Genomic DNA, 17,217 nt, shown 5'->3' on the forward strand with positions numbered 1-17,217 from the left:
AACTGAAAGAGAATTCAAAATAGCTTTCATGAAGAAACTCAACGAGTTACAAGGAAACTCAGAAAGACAGTTTAATAACGCAACAACAAAATTAATGAACAAGAGTACTTCACCAAAGAGACTGAAACTCTAAAAAATCCAAACAGAAAGTTTGGAGATAAAGAACACAATAATGAGATAAAAAAAATAAAGCAGAAAGTTTTGGAAATAGAGCAGGCCATGGAAGAGAGAATTAGTGAGCTCAAAGATAAAAATCTAGAAATAATTCAGGTGGAAGGGAACAGAGAACTCAGATTTTAAAAAATGAAGAAATTCTACAAGAAATATCTGACTAAATTAGGAAAAGCAACATAAGGATAATGGGTATCCCACAAGGAGAAGAGAAGGAGAAAGGAGTAGAGAGCTTATTTAAACAAATAATAGCTGAGAACTTTCCAAACTGGGGGAAAGAACTGGATACACAAATACATTAAGCTAGCAGAACTCCTAATTGTCTAAATGCAAAAAGACCTTCTCAAAGACATGCTATATTAAAACAGTCAAAAGTCAATGACAGAGAAAGAATATTAAGGGCAGCAAGAGAAAGAAAACTTATGAAAAAACTCCCAACAGGCTATCAGTGAATTTCTCAGCAGAAATTCTACAGGCTAGGAGAGAGTAGAATGATATATTCAAAATATTGAAAGACAAAACTACCAGGCAAGAATACTCTATGCAGGGAAATTATCCTTCAGTTACGAAGGAGAAATAAAAGCTTTCCCAGACAAATAAAAGCTGAGGGAGTTCACCACCAGAAGATCTGCCTTACAAGAAATGTTCAAAGGAGGCCTCCTACCTGAGAAAAAGACAGGAACAGAGAAGAACTACTAAAACACCCAGAAAAAAAAGTAACAAAATGGCAATAAATACATATTTATCAATAACTACTTTAAACATCAATGGACTAAATGTCCAAACAAATGGCATAGGGTGGCCAATTGGATAAAAAAAACAAGACCCATGTATATGCTGCAGGCAAGAAACACTCTTCAGACCTAAAGACAATCACAAACTGAAAGTGAAAGGATGGAAAAAGATACTCCATGCAAATGGCAAAGGGAAGAAAGCGGGGGTAGCAATACTTATATCAGACAAAACAGACTTTAAAACAAGAACTAATAAGAGACAAAGACAGGCACTACATAATGATAAAGGGAACAATCCAACAAGAAAATATAACACTTGTAAATATCTATGTACCCAACAGAGGAACACCTAAATATATAAAGCAATTATTAACAGACATAAAAGGAGAAATAGACAGTAACACAATAATAGTAGGGGACTTTAACACTCCACTTACACCAATGGATAGATCATCCAAACAGAAGATCAATAAGGAAACACTGGCCTTAAAGGACACTTTAGACCAGATGGACTTAGTAGATATATAGAGAATATTCCATCCAAAAACCACAGAATACACATTCTTTTCAAATGCCCATGGCTGCAGGATTCTCCAGGATTGATCACATATTAGGTCACAAAACAAGTCTCAATAAATTTAAGAAGATCGAAATAATACCCTGCATCTTTTCTGACCACAAAGTTATGAAACTAGAAATCAACCACAGGAAGAAAATCACAAACATGTGGAGATTAAGCAAAATGCTACTGAACAACAATTGGGTCAACAAAGAAATCAAAGGAGAAATAAAAAAATTCCTGGGGACAAATGAAAATGAGAACGACATGCCAAAATCTGTGGGATAGCAAAAGCGGTTCTAAGAGGGAAGTTTATGGCAATTCAGGCCTACCTCAACAAAAAAGAAAAATCCCAAATAGACAATCTAAAAGCGCACCTAAAGGCACTGGAAAAACAACAACAAACAAAGCCCAAAATCAGCAGAAGGAAGTTTTGAAATAATAAAAATCAGAGCAGAAATAAACAAAATAGAGACTTAAAAAACAATAGAAAAAATTAATGAAACGAAGAGCTGGTTCTTTGAAAAGATAAACAAAATTGACAAACCCTTAGCTAGACTCACCAAGAAAAAAAGAGAGAAGGCCCAAATAAATAAAATCAGAAATGAAAGAGGAGAGATTACAACAGACACCTCAGAAATACAAAAGATAAGAGAATACTATGAAAAGCTATACACCAACAAATTGGATAATCTAGAAGAAATGGATAAATTCTTAGAAACATACAACCTTCCAAAACTGGACCAAGAAGAAGTAGACAATTTGAATAAACCAATCACCAGTAAGGAGATTGAAACAGCAATCAAAAACCTCCCAAAAAATAAAAGTCCAGGACCAGATGGCTTCCCTGGTGAATTCTACCAAAAATTCAAAGACTTAATAGCTATCCTTCTCAAACTCTTCCAAAAAATTGAAGAGGAAGGGAGGCTTCCTAACTCATTCTACGAAGCCAACATTATCCTGATACCAAAACCAGACAAGGACAACATAAAAAAAGAAAATTACAGGCCAATATCACTGATGAACATCGATGCAAAAATCCTCAACAAAATTCTAGCAAATCAAATACAACAATACATTAAAAAGATCATACATCATGATCAAGTGGGTTTCATTCCATGGATGCAGGGATGGTTCAACATCTGCAAATCTATCAACATGATACACCACATTAACAAAATAAAGAATAAAAATCACAGGATCATCTCAATAGATGCCGAGAAAGCATTTGACAAGATACAGCATCCATTTATGATAAATCTCTAAATAAAATGGGTATAGAAGGAAAATACCTCAACAGCGTAAAGCCCATATATGACAAACCCATGGCAAATATCATTTTCAATGGAGAAAAACTGAAAGCTATCTCTTAAGAACAGGAACTAGTCAAGGATGCCCACTGTCACCACTCTTATTTAACATAGTATTGGAAGTCCTAGCCAGAGCAATCAGGCAAGAAAAAGAAATAAAAGGTATCCATATTGGAAAAGAAGAAGTGAAACTGTCACTCTTTGCAGATGACATGATTTTATATCTAGAAAATCCTAAAGAAGCCACTAAAAAACTTTTAGAAATAATAAAGGAATACAGGTAAGTCGCAGGATACAAAATCAACATACAAAAATTGGTTGTGTTTCTATACATTAACAATGAAGTAGCAGAAAGAGAAATTAAGAATACAATCCTATTTACTATTGCAACAAAAAGAATAAAATATTTAGGAATAAACTTAACCAAAGAGGTGAAAGATCTATACACTGAAAACTATAAAACATTGTTGAAAGAAATTGAAGAAGACACAAAGAAATGGAAAGATATTCCAGGCTCTTGGATTGGAAGAATTAACATCGTTAAAATGTCCATACTTCCTAAAACAATCTACAGAGTCAATGCAATCTCTATCAAAGTTCCAACAACGTTTTTCACAGAAATAGAACAAAGAATCCTAAAGTTTATATGGAACAACAAAAGACCCAGAATACCCAAAGGACTCCTGAGAAAAAAAAACAAAGCTGGAGGTATCACACTTCCTGATTTCAAAATATACTACAAAGCCATAGTAACCAAAACAGCATGGTACTGGCACAAAAACAGGCACACAGATCAATGGAACAGAATCAAGAGCCCAGAAATAAATCCACACATTTATGGACAGCTAATATTCGACAAGGGAGCCAAGAGCATACAATGGAGAAAGGAGAGTCTCTTCAATAAATGGTGTTGGGAAAACTGGACAGCCACATGCCAAAGAATGAAAGTAGACCATTCCCTTACACCATGCACAAAAATCAACTCAAAATGGATTAAAGACTTGGATGTAAGACCCGAAACCATGAAACTTCTACAAGAAAACATAGGGAGTATGCTCTTTGACATCGGTCTTAGCAGCATACTTTCAAGTACCATATCTGACCAGGCAAGGGAAACAAAAGAAACAATGAACAAATGGGACTACATCAAACTAAAAAGCTTCTGCACAGCAAAGGAAACCATCAGCAAAAGGAAAAGACAACCTAACAGTTTGGAGAAGATATTTGCAAACCATATATCAGATAAAGGGTTAACATCCAAAATATACAAAAAACTCATACAGCTCAACAACAAAAAAACTAACAACCCAATTAAAAAATGGGCAAATGATCTGAACAGAGATTTCTCCAAAGAAGATATACAGATGGCCAACAGGCATATGAAAAGATGCTCAAGATCATTAGCTATCAGGGAAATGCAGATCAAAACTACAATGAGGTATCACCTCACTCCAGTCAGAATGGCTATAATTAACAAGACAGGAAACAACAAATGTTGGAGAGGATGTGGAGAGATGGGAACACTTGTACACTGCTGGTGGGAGTGCAAACTGCCACTATGGAAAGCAGTATGGAGTTTCCTCAGAAAATTAAGAATAGATCTACCATATGATCCAGCTATCCCACTGCTGGGTATTTATCCAAAGAACTTGATAACACAAAGGCATAAAGATACCCGCACCCCTATGTTCACTGCAGCATTACACACAATAGCCAAGATTTGGAAGCAACCTAGGTGCCCATCAAGGGACGAATGGATAAAGAAGATGTGGTATTTATACACAATGGAATACTACTCAGCCATAAGAAATGATGAAATCTGGCCATTTGGGACAACATGGATGGACCTTGAGGTTATTATGCTGAGTGGAATAAGTCAGAGGGAGAAAGTCAAATACCATATGATCTCACTCATAAGTAGAAGATAAAAACAATGACAATCAAACACATAGCAACGGAGAATGGATTCATGGTTACCATAGGGGAAGGGGAGGAGGGCAAAAGGGCTGATTAGGCTCACATGTGAAGGGATGGACTATAATTAGTTTTTGGGTGGTGAACATGATCTAATCTACACAGAATTCAGAACATATTACGGTATACATCTGAAAGCTATATACTGTTTAAATTTTAAAAAAATAAAAATAAAAAAGAGGCCTGCCTTACAAGAAATGATGAAAGGAGCCCTCCTACCTGGAAAAAAAAATGCATGGTTTACAAAGTTTTGAGCAAGGTGATAGACAGAATCAGAAAATTGCAACTCTAGATCAGAATAGGTTAGTAAACATTTAATTATAGCATAAAGGCTAAAAGAAAAGAGAGCACCAAAAATAACTATAACCACTTCAACCTAGTCACAAGCTCACAACACAAAAAAGGATAATTTGTGGCAACAAAAACATAGAAGGAGAAGAAAAAAGGGTGGAACCTGCATGGGCTAAAGGAGATAAGATGTTATTGGCAGAAAAAGGACTATCTCATCTATGAGATCATGTATACAAACCTTATGGTAACCACAAAACAGAAAATCAGAGCAGACCCACAAATCATAAATAAAGAGAAAATGAAGAAAAATATCACAGAAAACCGCAAAACTGAAATGGCAGACAGAAATACAAGGAAAAAGAAACAATGAAAATATAGAGCAACCAGAAAACAAAAGATAAAATGGCAGTAGTAAGCCCTCATATGTCAATAATCACTCCAGAAGAAAATGGACTGAATTCACCAAAGACACAGAGTGGTTGGATGGATTAAAAAGCAAGACCCAACAATATGCTGCCTCCAGGAAACATGTCTCAGCTCTAAAGACAAACATAGTCTCAGAGTAAAGGGATAGAAGATGATACTCCAAGCAAACAGTAAGCAAAAGAAAGTGGGTGTAGCCACATTTATATCAGACAAAATAATTTCAAGCCAAAAATGATAACAAGAGACAAAGATGGACATTATATAATTGTAAAAGAGACATTCCACCAAGAAGATATAACATTTATTAATATATACACACCTAACATATAAGCACCAAAGTATACAGACCAACAACAACAGACCTAAAGGGAGAAATTGACAGCAACACAATAATAGTAGGGGACTTTAATACCTCACCTACACCAACGGATAGATCATCCAGGCAGAAAGTCAACAAGTAAACACCGGCCTTAAATGAAAGATGACACCAGATGGACTTGATATATATAGAACATTCCACCCAAAAGCAGAACACACATTCTTCTCAAGTGCACATGGAACATTCTCAAAGATAGACCACCTACTGGGAAACAAAACAAGCCTCAATAAATTTAAGGCTGAAGTCATATCAAAGCATCTTTTCTGACCACAACATTATGAAATTAGAAATCAACTACAAGAAGAAAGCTGCAAAGTCACAAATATACGGAGACTAAACAACATGCTACTGAGCAACTACTGGATCAGTGAAGAAATCAAAGTAGAAATCAAAAAATACCTGGAGACAAATGAAAATAAAACACAACATACCAAAATTAATGGGATGCAGCAAAAGTGGTACTAAGATCAAAGTGTATATAGCAATACAGGCCTACCTCAAGAAACAAGAAAAATCTCAAATAAACAATCTAACTCTATACCTAAAAGAACTAGAAAAAGAAGAACAAACAAAGCCCAAAGTCAGTAGAAAGAAGGAAATACTAAAAATCAGAACAGAAATAAATGAAATACAGACTAAAAAGACAATAGAAATGATCAATGAAACTAAGAGCTGGTTCTTTGAAAAGATATACAAAATTGACAAACCCGTAGCTATACTAAAAAAAAAAGAGAGAAGGCTCCAATCAACAAAATCAGAAATGAAAGAGGAGAAATTTTAACTGATACCACAAAAATACAAAGGATTATAAGAGAATACTATGAAAAGCTATACGCCAACAAGTTGCATAAACTAGAAGAAACAGATAAATTCTTAGAATCATACAACTTCCCAAAACTGAATCACAAAGAAAGAGAGAATCTGAAAAGACCAATCACAAGTAAAGAGATTGAAACAGTAATCAAAATCACAAAGAGCTGAAGTCCAGGACCACACAGCTTCTCAGCTGTGTTCTACCAAACATTCAAAGAAGATTTAATACCTATCCTTCCCAAACTCTTCCGAAAAACTGAAGAGCATGGAATACTTTCTAACTCATTTTATGAGGCCAACATCACTCTAACCAAAACTGGACAAGGATAACACAAAAAAGGAAAAATTACAGGCCAGCATCACGGATGAACATAGATGCAAAAATCCTCAAAAAAATATTCGCAAACCAAATACAACAATACATTAAAAGCATCATACACTATGTTCAAGAGGGATTTATTCTAGATACACAGGGATGGTTCAACATCCACAAATGAATGTGATACCACATTAACAACATGAAGAATAAAAAGCACATGATCATCTCAATAGATGCAGAGAAAGCAACTGACAAGATTCAATATCCATTTATGATTACAAAAACTTAATAAAATGGGTATAGAAAGAAAATACCTCAACATAATAAAGGCCATATATGACAAACCCGCAGCCAACATCATACTCTACTGTGAAAAACTGACAGCTCTTTCTCTAAGAACAGGAATAAAACAAAGATGCCCATTCTCATGACTCTTATTTGACATAGTACTGGAAGTTTTAGCCAGAGCAATTAGGCAAGAAAAAGAAATAAAAGGAATCCAAATTGGAAAGGAAGAAGTAAAACTGTCACTATTTGCAGATGACATGATTCTATATATAGAAAACCCTAAGGAATCCACCAAAAAAATTATTAGAAATAATTAACAAATACAGTAAAGTATCAGGGTACAAAATCAACATACCCATTTCTATACACTAACAACCAACTAGCAAAAAGAGAAATCAAGAATACAATCACATTTACAATTGCAACAAAAAGAATAAAATACCTAGGAATAAACTTAACCAAGGAGGTGAAAGATTAAGATTTAAACACTGAAAACTATAAGACATTATTGAAAGAAACTGAAGACATAAAGAAATGGAAAGACATTCTATACTCATGGATTGGAAGAATAAACATAGTTAAAATGTCCCTATTACCTAAAACAATTTACAGATTCAATGCAATCCCAATCGGAATCCCAACGACATTTTTCATAGAAATAGAACAAAGAATCCTAAAATTTATATGGAACAGAAGACCCCGAACAGCCAAAACAATCCTGAAAAAAGAACAAAGCTGGAGGGATCACACTCCCTGAATTCGAAATATACTACAAAGCAATAGTAATCAAAACAGCATGGTATTGGCAGAGAAAGAGACACACAGATCAATGGAATAGATTTGAAAGCCCAGAAATAAATACACACACACACCTCTCTGGACAGCTAATTTTTTATGAAAGAGACAAGAACATACAATGGAGAATGGAAAGTCCCTTCAATAAATGGTGTTGGGAAAACTGGACAGCCATATGCAAAAGAATGAAAGCAGACCATTATCTTTCACCATACACAAAAATTAACTCAAAATGGATTAAAGACTTGAATCTAAAACCTGAAACCATAAAACTCCTAGAAGAAAATATAGGCAATACACTCTTTGACAATAGTCTTAGCATTATCTTTTCAAATACCATGCCTCCTCAGACAAGGGAAACAAAAGAAAAAATAAACAAATGGGACTACATCAAACCAAAAAGCTTCTGCACAGCAAAGGAAACCATCAACAAAATGAATGACAACCTACGAACTAGGAGAAAGTATTTACAAATTGTATATCTGGTAAGGGGTTAATTTCCAAAATACATAAAACACTCATAGAATTCAACAACAAAAAAAACAAACAAACTGATTAAAAAGTGGGCAGAGAATATGAACAGATTTTTTCCAAAGAAAATTTACAGAGATCCAAAGGCACATGGAAAGATGTTCAACATCACTAATATTAGGGAAATGCAAACCAAAATTACAGTGAGATATCACATCACATCCATCAGAATATCTATTATTAAAAAGAGAAGAAATAACGAACGTTGGAGAGGATGTGGAGAAAAGGGAACCCTCATACACTGCTGGTAGGAAGGCAAACTGGTGCAGCCACTATGGATAGCAGTATGGAGATTTCTCAAGAAACTAAAAACAGGGGCCAGCCCTGTGGCCGAGGCCCAGGGTTTTGCCGGTTCGGATCCTGGGCACTGACATAGTACCGCTCATAAGCCATGCTGAGGCAGCATCCCACATGCCACAACTAGAAGGACCCACAACTAAAAAAATATACAGCCATGTACCAGGGGGCTTTGGGGAGAAAAAGTAAAAAGTGAAAAAAAAAAGAAACTAAAAACAGAAATACCACATGATCCAGCTATTCCATTTCTGGGTATTTATCCAAAGAACATGAAAACACTAATTCGAAAAGATATATGCACCCCTCTGTTCACTGTATCATTATTCAAAATGGCCAAGACTTGGAAGCAACCTAAGTGCCCATCAACAGATGAACGGATAAAGACGTGACATATACATATATATATATATATATATATATATATACACATACACACAAAGGAATACTCCTCGGTCATAAACAAAAAGGCAAAATTATGCCATTTGCAACAAGATGGATGGACCTTGATGGTATTATGCTAAGCTAAGTAACTCAGAAAAGTACAAATACCATATGATTTTACTTATATGTAGAAGATACACAAAGAAACAAACACACAGAAACAGAAAACAGATTGGTGGTTACCAGATGGGAAGTGGCGTGGGAGGGAGGGCAAAAGGGGTGTGGTCATGGATGGAAATTAGACTTTTGGTGGAAAACACGATGCAGTCTATACAGAAGCAGAAATATAATGATGTACATCTGAAATTCACACAATGTTATAAACCAACGCGACCTCAATAAAGTAGAAAATAAATTTAAATTTTCCAAAAAATTATATAATATATAAATTTATCTATTTTTAAACATTTTATCAGATGTTTGCAATTGAAGATTCTTCTTGGTATTCAGATAAAAGTCTTTTTTTCTATCTATCAGATTACATTGAGTCCTTCATAGAGAACATCATCAGCGTTCCAAAATGTCCTTGGTATTATCCAACAGGATAATAACTGAACTATTTGTCCATCTTTTCATTGCTGGGAACCTTAACAATACATCTAGAGTAACTGCATGTCTGCCAGAATCTCACTTAATCCATTTAAGATTGAAATCCACTTAAAAATTCTATGCTGAAGATTGATTTTCAGTTTGTCAAGACTAAAATTACATACCTCCCGTCATGATTATAAATCACAGTTGCGTTATATATCAACAATAATTAAATGTCCAAGTATCTATCTACTTAACACACACACACACACAAAAACCCAATCTGCATCTATTTTCATATACTTACAAGTGAAATAATAAGACATATAATTACAATGATCAGACACAAAAAGTTTACAAAAAAGTCTGAATGCCAGTTTCCATTTTTATTAATGTTTATAGATAATGTAAACATATAAAATTATTTCAGATCATGGACCCATGAGCCTAGGCTGAATCTTACAATCATACACACCCCAAGCATGACTGAACCTCAAAGGCTTGTATCTAAATTGACGTGGAAGACAATAAAGGAGGAATGGTGACGAGTAACCTGATGGGGTCATGAGCATTAGTGCAGCTGGGAGAAAAGAACAAAGTAAGAAACACCAATTCAAAGTAAACTGTGACCAAGACTTTGCAGGTAAGAACTTAAGAAGTAATTAAATGTAGGGACTAACTTTCAGGACCGCTCTACTCCCCTCTAGCTCACTATAACATCAAAAGGCAATATCCAGTAACACCAAATCTTGGTCTAAGATGTGTTTCCTATAAAAGTGTTTGGCCTCACTTTGTTTTTTAACCTCAAGTGTTTTCTACAAGAACAAAAACAACCTCAAATGTTGATACAGCCACATGTTTAAATTACCAAAACATAAAAGTGCCCAAACTAGCTCAGAACCCTTTAACATCTTCCCACTCCCAAAAGGGTAAGCCTTAGCTATCCCACCAAGAGTCTTAAGGAATCTTTTGAGGCTGTCTCCTCTTCTGTACTCTGCATTCTTTTGCTCTCTTCTGATCTGTAAAAGTCCACTGATCTGTGCCTCTTAGACTGCCAAGCCTTTCTAGGCGGACACTAAGGTTTAGATTCTCAGATTGGCTCTCCAACCCAGCAGTGACCTTCAATTTTGCCTTTCAGATCTTTCTTGACTCCATGCTACTGGCCATTCCTACCTATCCCAGTGTTTACTCAGGCATCTGGAACCTCTGCCTGAATCCTACGTCCCACTCCCCTAGGTGTCCAGGAAAAAAGGAGTTCAAACAAATAAGACACTGAGGCAATAATATGCTTATGCATCATTTTGTGAGGGTTGAAACAAATCCCACTTCAAAAGGGACTTTGATTGCCAAATTAATACTCCTTTTGGGTGAATAATGGGTTAGACCAGGATCACCTGCACTGCACAATTCCAGGGAGCACCATTCATATGTATTTATAGCACGTTTGCATTGTTTACAACATCTATGTTTCAGGGGCTGCAATTCACATAGAATACAATATAAATGGTGCCCACGATTTTTTGCCATATCATGCTGTCAAGTGAAGCCACACTTAACTGAATCCCAAATCATTATGATATCTTCAGTTTTCGAGGGGGTTTTTTTTGGTGAGGAAGATTGGTCCTGAGCTAACATCTGTTGCCAATCTTTCTCTTTCTGCTTGAGGAAGATTATCACAGAGCTAACATCTGTGCCCATCCTCCTCTATTTTGGATGGGACACCACCACAGCAGGGCTTGATGAGCAGTATGTAGGTCTGAACCCGCGAACCATGGGCTGCTGAAGCAGAGCACACAAACTTAACCACTACACCACTGGGCCAGCCACCAAAGTTTTCGTTTTTTAATTTCAAAACTAACATTACATAATTCCTGGTAAGTATAGGTAAAACAAAATAAGATCAGAGTGTCTCCCTCCTCATTATCTATCTGAAAAAACAAAAAATAGTTTTAAAACAGAGCAAAACAAAATTCATGAGCAGAAACTTTAGGAAGGGGGCACAACTTCAAGCCAAAGTTTTGTAGCCCAAGAAGAAACAGAATATTTTGCAGTAAAGCTTGAGATGAGATAATCTTGCCCAAATGGCAAAAACAATACTAGTGATTAGACAAAATCTTGAGAATTCTTGATCATACGTCAGTATTGGAAGAAAAGATGATGAGGCTGGAGAGAAATGGTGAAGAACTATACAGTGAACCAGTCTCTCCCTCAGGCTCGGTGCTGAAATAGGCGATCAAAACAAACACAGCGTGCAGGGTCAGCCCCACGGCCAAGTGGTTCAAGTTCTGTGCACTCTGCTTTGGTGACCTGGGTTTGCAGGTTCAGATCCCAGACACAGACCTACCCCACTCATCAGCCATGCTGTGGAGGCATCCCACATACCAAATAGAGGAAGATTGGGACAGACGTTAGCCCAGGGCCAATCTTCCCCAAGCAAAACAACAGAAAAAAAGAGGAAGACTGGCAGCAGATGTTAGCTCAGGGCAAATCCTCCTCATCAAAAAACAGAAAACAAAAACAAATGCAGAGTATATTCTCCCCCTGGAAGTAAGATACATGGCCCCCTCCACGTGAAAGGAAAGGAAAAAGACCTATATACTGCTTTAAAGAAAAAAAAAATTTGAAGCCAAAATCCAACCAAACAAAAACTGACTCAAAGAAATCAAGAATGAAGCCAGTAAAGTTGGGGCTGGTAAGCTCTGAATCTATTTAAACGTGGAAGCAAGGCTTTTTCTTAAAGTTGGAATTATGGTTACAGAACACAATATAAATATTATAAACTTTAATAATGTAAAAATAACACAAAATTAACAAAACTCAGGAGGGCAAGAGGAGCTGAGTTGAAAATAAATGTATGAAGTTAATTTTCTCATCTTTCACAGCAAGGAGCAAATCAATACTATCTAAAATGGAAATGTATAGTTTTTTAAAAGTATTTTAATTTCTTAATATTTTTCATAATCATTTTCAACACTTGCGAATATTTCCTAATGAGCCCTCTAAAGCTGACGAAATGATTTACAAAAGTTTCATAAACCCTCTAGTTTCACGTTTCTTTTTCTTCTATTAAATTCAAATAAGATTAAATATAATACTTCTTCCTAAAAAGTAGCACATGCAATATGATGCGTCCACTAATCCACTCATCCCTCTATCTCTATGGATCCATACAGGCACAAAGATGACTAGTGTGCATCCAACAGTTAATTTCTGAGTGATGTGATTACTACGTGGCTTTTAAATTTTCCTCTGTACTTTGCTGCACTGTTTGGTTTATAAAACATGCACCATTTTTATTGAAAGAGAATACACTGAGTGAGAAGGTCCACTGAAGGTTTTGCATGTGCTCAGGATAACCCTTCAGACTTTCAGAAAGAAAAGTCTGCTGAGCACCATAACCGACTGAGTCTACAAAGTTCTTCCAGGATAACACCAAGAAAAATGGGGAACCAAAAATACTATGATTCCAATATTTACCAACTCTTAAAATAGTGATCAAAACATTCACAAGAGAGGTCTTTTCTTAACCATGATGTGGTCTTTGTGATCTTAGAGCGGTCACACTTCATTACAGCTACCACAGAATATTTCCACTTACACAAGGCTATATTTGGGTTTCAATACAACAATATTTCAAAGCAGCAAAATATCATTTTATGAATAGTCTATCTTCTATTTTACTTTTAATAAGGAACTACTCCTAAATCCCCCTAAATGAAAGACGTATGTCCAAGGAAAGGGGAAAAGATATAGCTCATCTAAGAAAAACTGCGTATCTGTGAATCAAAACTACAAATTTTATGTATGAATTATCTAATATATTAAAGTAAGATACATACCAGCAGAGGTGCTTCCATTGTCTTAATAAATTGATGAATGTTCAGTGTAGTCAATGGCTGTTCCATTAGTGTCCTTCTACACAGCTGGGTCAAGTCCAAGACCACTTTACAATGAAAAAAGTAGAGATGTGCATATTCTATATCCTTGGCACTGCAAATTAAAAATTAGAGACAGACCCACTGAAGTTCAAAGTGTGGTCCTTCTACCATCCAGAAAGACTTAACAACAAATCTCTTTGTCTTAACTTTCATGCTTTTGAATTACTGTTTTAGCAAAAGCCTAAGACAGTACAGTCATGTGCCACATAATGATGTTTTGATCAATGATGGACCACATATACAATGGTGGTCCCACAAGATTAGTACCATAGAGCCCAGGTGTGTAGTAGGCCATACCATCAGGTTTGTGTAAGTGCACTCTATCATGTTTGCACAGTGACAAAATTGCCTAATGACACCATATCTCAGAATGTATTGCCATTGTTAAGCAAGCATTGTTTAAATAGATTCAGAGCTTACCAGCACAATCAAAATAAAATGGACCTAAGAAAACAAGAGGATATAAACAATTTGAGTTATATAAACAATTTTTTTCCTGAACTTTTTAATATAGTAGCTTCTAACTTAGGTTTTAAGTGGGTCTACACAAATTTTTTTTAATATAAAAGACTGTCACCTTGAGGACAATGAGATTATCTTCAAACATAATTGCTTTTCTAGACCTATGCCAAATAAAGCTGTGTAACATAAATTTTCTGGGTTTAATCTAAACCCAAATCTGTTTTGAATAACTTCAGTCAAAACATGCTTTAAGATAAAAGCCATGTGACACTTTGTGGGAGTTTGAGTCTGTATCTGAAATATTACAAAACTCATCAAATATGGCTTATAATTTGAGTTTTGGCATTCCATTCAATATGAGAATTCAAAGATAAACTTATAGTGGATAAGCAAAGTTTGCCAAATTTAAAATAGCATTTAAAAAATTTCCATATGGCACTAGTAGGGTTTGGCAAAATATTGCAAATTTTTGGTTTTCTATTTAATTTTTGTTGGTTTTTTTGTGTGTGAGGAAGATTGGCCCTGAGCTAATATCTATTGCTAATCTTCCTCTTTTTGCTGGAGGAAGATTGTCACTGAGCTAACATCTGTGCCAATCTCCCTCTATTTCTGTATGTGGGACACTACAGCATGGCTCGATGAGCCACCGGTGTGTAGGTCCACGCTTGGGATATGCACCCACAAATCCTGGGCCGACGAAGCAGAGAGTGCAAACTTAACCATTATACCACCAGGCTGGCCCCAAGTTTTTATTTTTAAAACATTATTTTAGGGGCTAGCCCCGTGGCCAAGTGGTTAAGTTTGCACGCTCCACTTCAGCGGCCCAGGGTTTTGCCAGTTCGGATCCTGGGCGCGGACATGGCACCACTCATCAGGCCATGCTGAGGAGGTGTCCCATATGCCACAACTAAAAGGACCCACAACTAAAAAAATATACAACTATGTACCAGGGGGCTTTGAGGAGAAAAAGGAAAAATAAAATCTTTAAAAAAAACATTATTTTAATTCTTGATAGATGCTTAAACTGAGCTCCAAGGTTCACTGATTTCAAATTTAATTACAAAGTAATTTCAAATAGATTCAATGGTTAAAGAAACACAAGTGAAATAAGTCCAAGAAATACAAATACCTTATGATTTCTCTCATCTATAGAAGATAAACACACACATAGATACAGAGAATGGATTGGCGGTTACCAGAGGGGAAGTGGGTTGGGGAGGGCAAAAGGAGTAAAGGGACACATGCGTACAGTGACGGACGGAAACTAGGCTTTTGGAGGTGAACACGATGCAGTCTACACAGAAGCAGAAACATAACGATGTACATCTGAAATTTACACAATGTTATAAACCAACGTGGTCTCAATAAAATAATTTTCAAAAAAGAAAACTTTCTCTGCTTTACTTCTACATGGGCAAAACACTCCTGGGGGCAAGAGAGCCAAAAAACTGTATAATCCAGTTTCTCCACATCCAATTCCAAGTTCCTGGGAGAGGAGATCTCCTTTGCTCAGGTAAGCCAATGAACTGGTTGACCCTAGGTCAGGTGGCCACCTCTGATTTAACTGACTGTGACATGTATGGGGTGGGGGTAACACCCTTCTTGGCCTTATACACAGATTCTTTAAGAAGGGAATAGGGGACGGTAGCAGAAGTATGGTTGTCTCTACTGCATGCTGCCTCTTGTACTACCTATCATATACACCCTTCTTAACCCACATTAATTTCAAAGATACTCAAGCCCAATATGATATAACAATTAATATCCTAGACTTATCCAGTGTTATAGCCCCAGATATTGGAATACTGCCTAGCAAAAAGAAGGCATCCAATAAATATCTGTTGAATGAAAGAATGAACAAATGAAAGAAAAAAAATGCATTCACCTCTCCTCCAACCCAGTTATAGCCAACTACTTCATCTAGAAGTGATGTCATAGGACTATTGTATTCTGAATCCACAGTCCTTCCCTGTCATATCAGGTCCAGGTATGATTCCTCACCATCTTGTTATCCATGAATAAATGAGAATTTAAAAATCTCCAATATATCAGATACTCAAAAGTATATGAAAAACAGAATAACTGTACATTTTTTAATTCTCCTTTAAAAATGGAGGAAAGCAAAAACCCCTCCAGAACATGACCATGTTTGGTCAAAGATCAGAACAGATACAGAATATCTTGCTGAGGGGAATTTGTAAGGTAAATGACAGACCTATACCTTGCCAATAAATAACCACCCCTCTGTGTTTTAAGTGTGTCAGCATATTTGTAATTCTTCATTACCTAAAAAATAAAGAAGCTAGTAACACAAGAGCAAGTACAAACAATTATCCCTTGTGGGGCTTGCATAGAATCACCACAGGATGGAGAATAACAGGTTCCCTGATCCCAGGCTGGGAAACTGGCAGTCTACATTGAGAGTAGCAAAGCAATTGGCTAAAGTAGTGCTCATTCTATCTTGAGACTTGGCGACCACTTACGGTAAAGCTTTATGGTACTATCAGCAAAATTCTCAAATTGTTAAAAACATGAATTCTTAGACAAACAGTAAACATGCATCAAAGTTTTATTTAACTCATTAATGAGCGAACCAGCAGGATGACAGTTCAATAAGAGACTAACGGAAAAAGGAATGTGGGTTAATGTCACACAGAGCAATGAAAATATAACTTCTCTTTGTAGGAAATTTATTCTCTGCCTACTCACTGCCCCCAGAAAATAATTCCATTTTATTAGTTGTCTATGCACTAACCTCTAAATTTAGAGTTCTAAAATGTCTGTGACTTAATTAATTGTGTGTGGTATATCAAATAGTCACTATTTTCAGAGAGGTCAGCAGGAAGACTCACTAAAAGCTCTTGCATGGTATAAAAAGGTCAGACACTCACCATTTTGCTTTGCTTTGGATTAATTTTCCTAAAGAGCATTTTGAAACTAAAGACTTTAAAATGCACT

The 17,217-nt window shown here is 36.0% G+C and overlaps 1 protein-coding gene across 10 annotated transcripts in view; it reads right to left on the bottom strand.

Moving 5' to 3' along the window:
* TXNDC16 (thioredoxin domain containing 16) overlaps positions 1–17,217 on the bottom strand; it is a 131,772-nt gene that overhangs the window by 64,710 nt on the left and 49,845 nt on the right. For all 10 annotated transcript variants that reach the window (XM_070593063.1, XM_070593061.1, XM_070593065.1 and 7 more), the window contains one exon: positions 13,699–13,849. In XM_070593063.1, coding sequence (XP_070449164.1) covers positions 13,699–13,849 — 151 coding nt within the window. The remainder of the gene's footprint in view (positions 1–13,698; positions 13,850–17,217) is intronic.

Source organism: Equus przewalskii, chromosome 25 (genome assembly GCF_037783145.1).
Source record: "Equus przewalskii isolate Varuska chromosome 25, EquPr2, whole genome shotgun sequence".
Classification (NCBI taxonomy): Eukaryota; Metazoa; Chordata; class Mammalia; order Perissodactyla; family Equidae; genus Equus; species Equus przewalskii.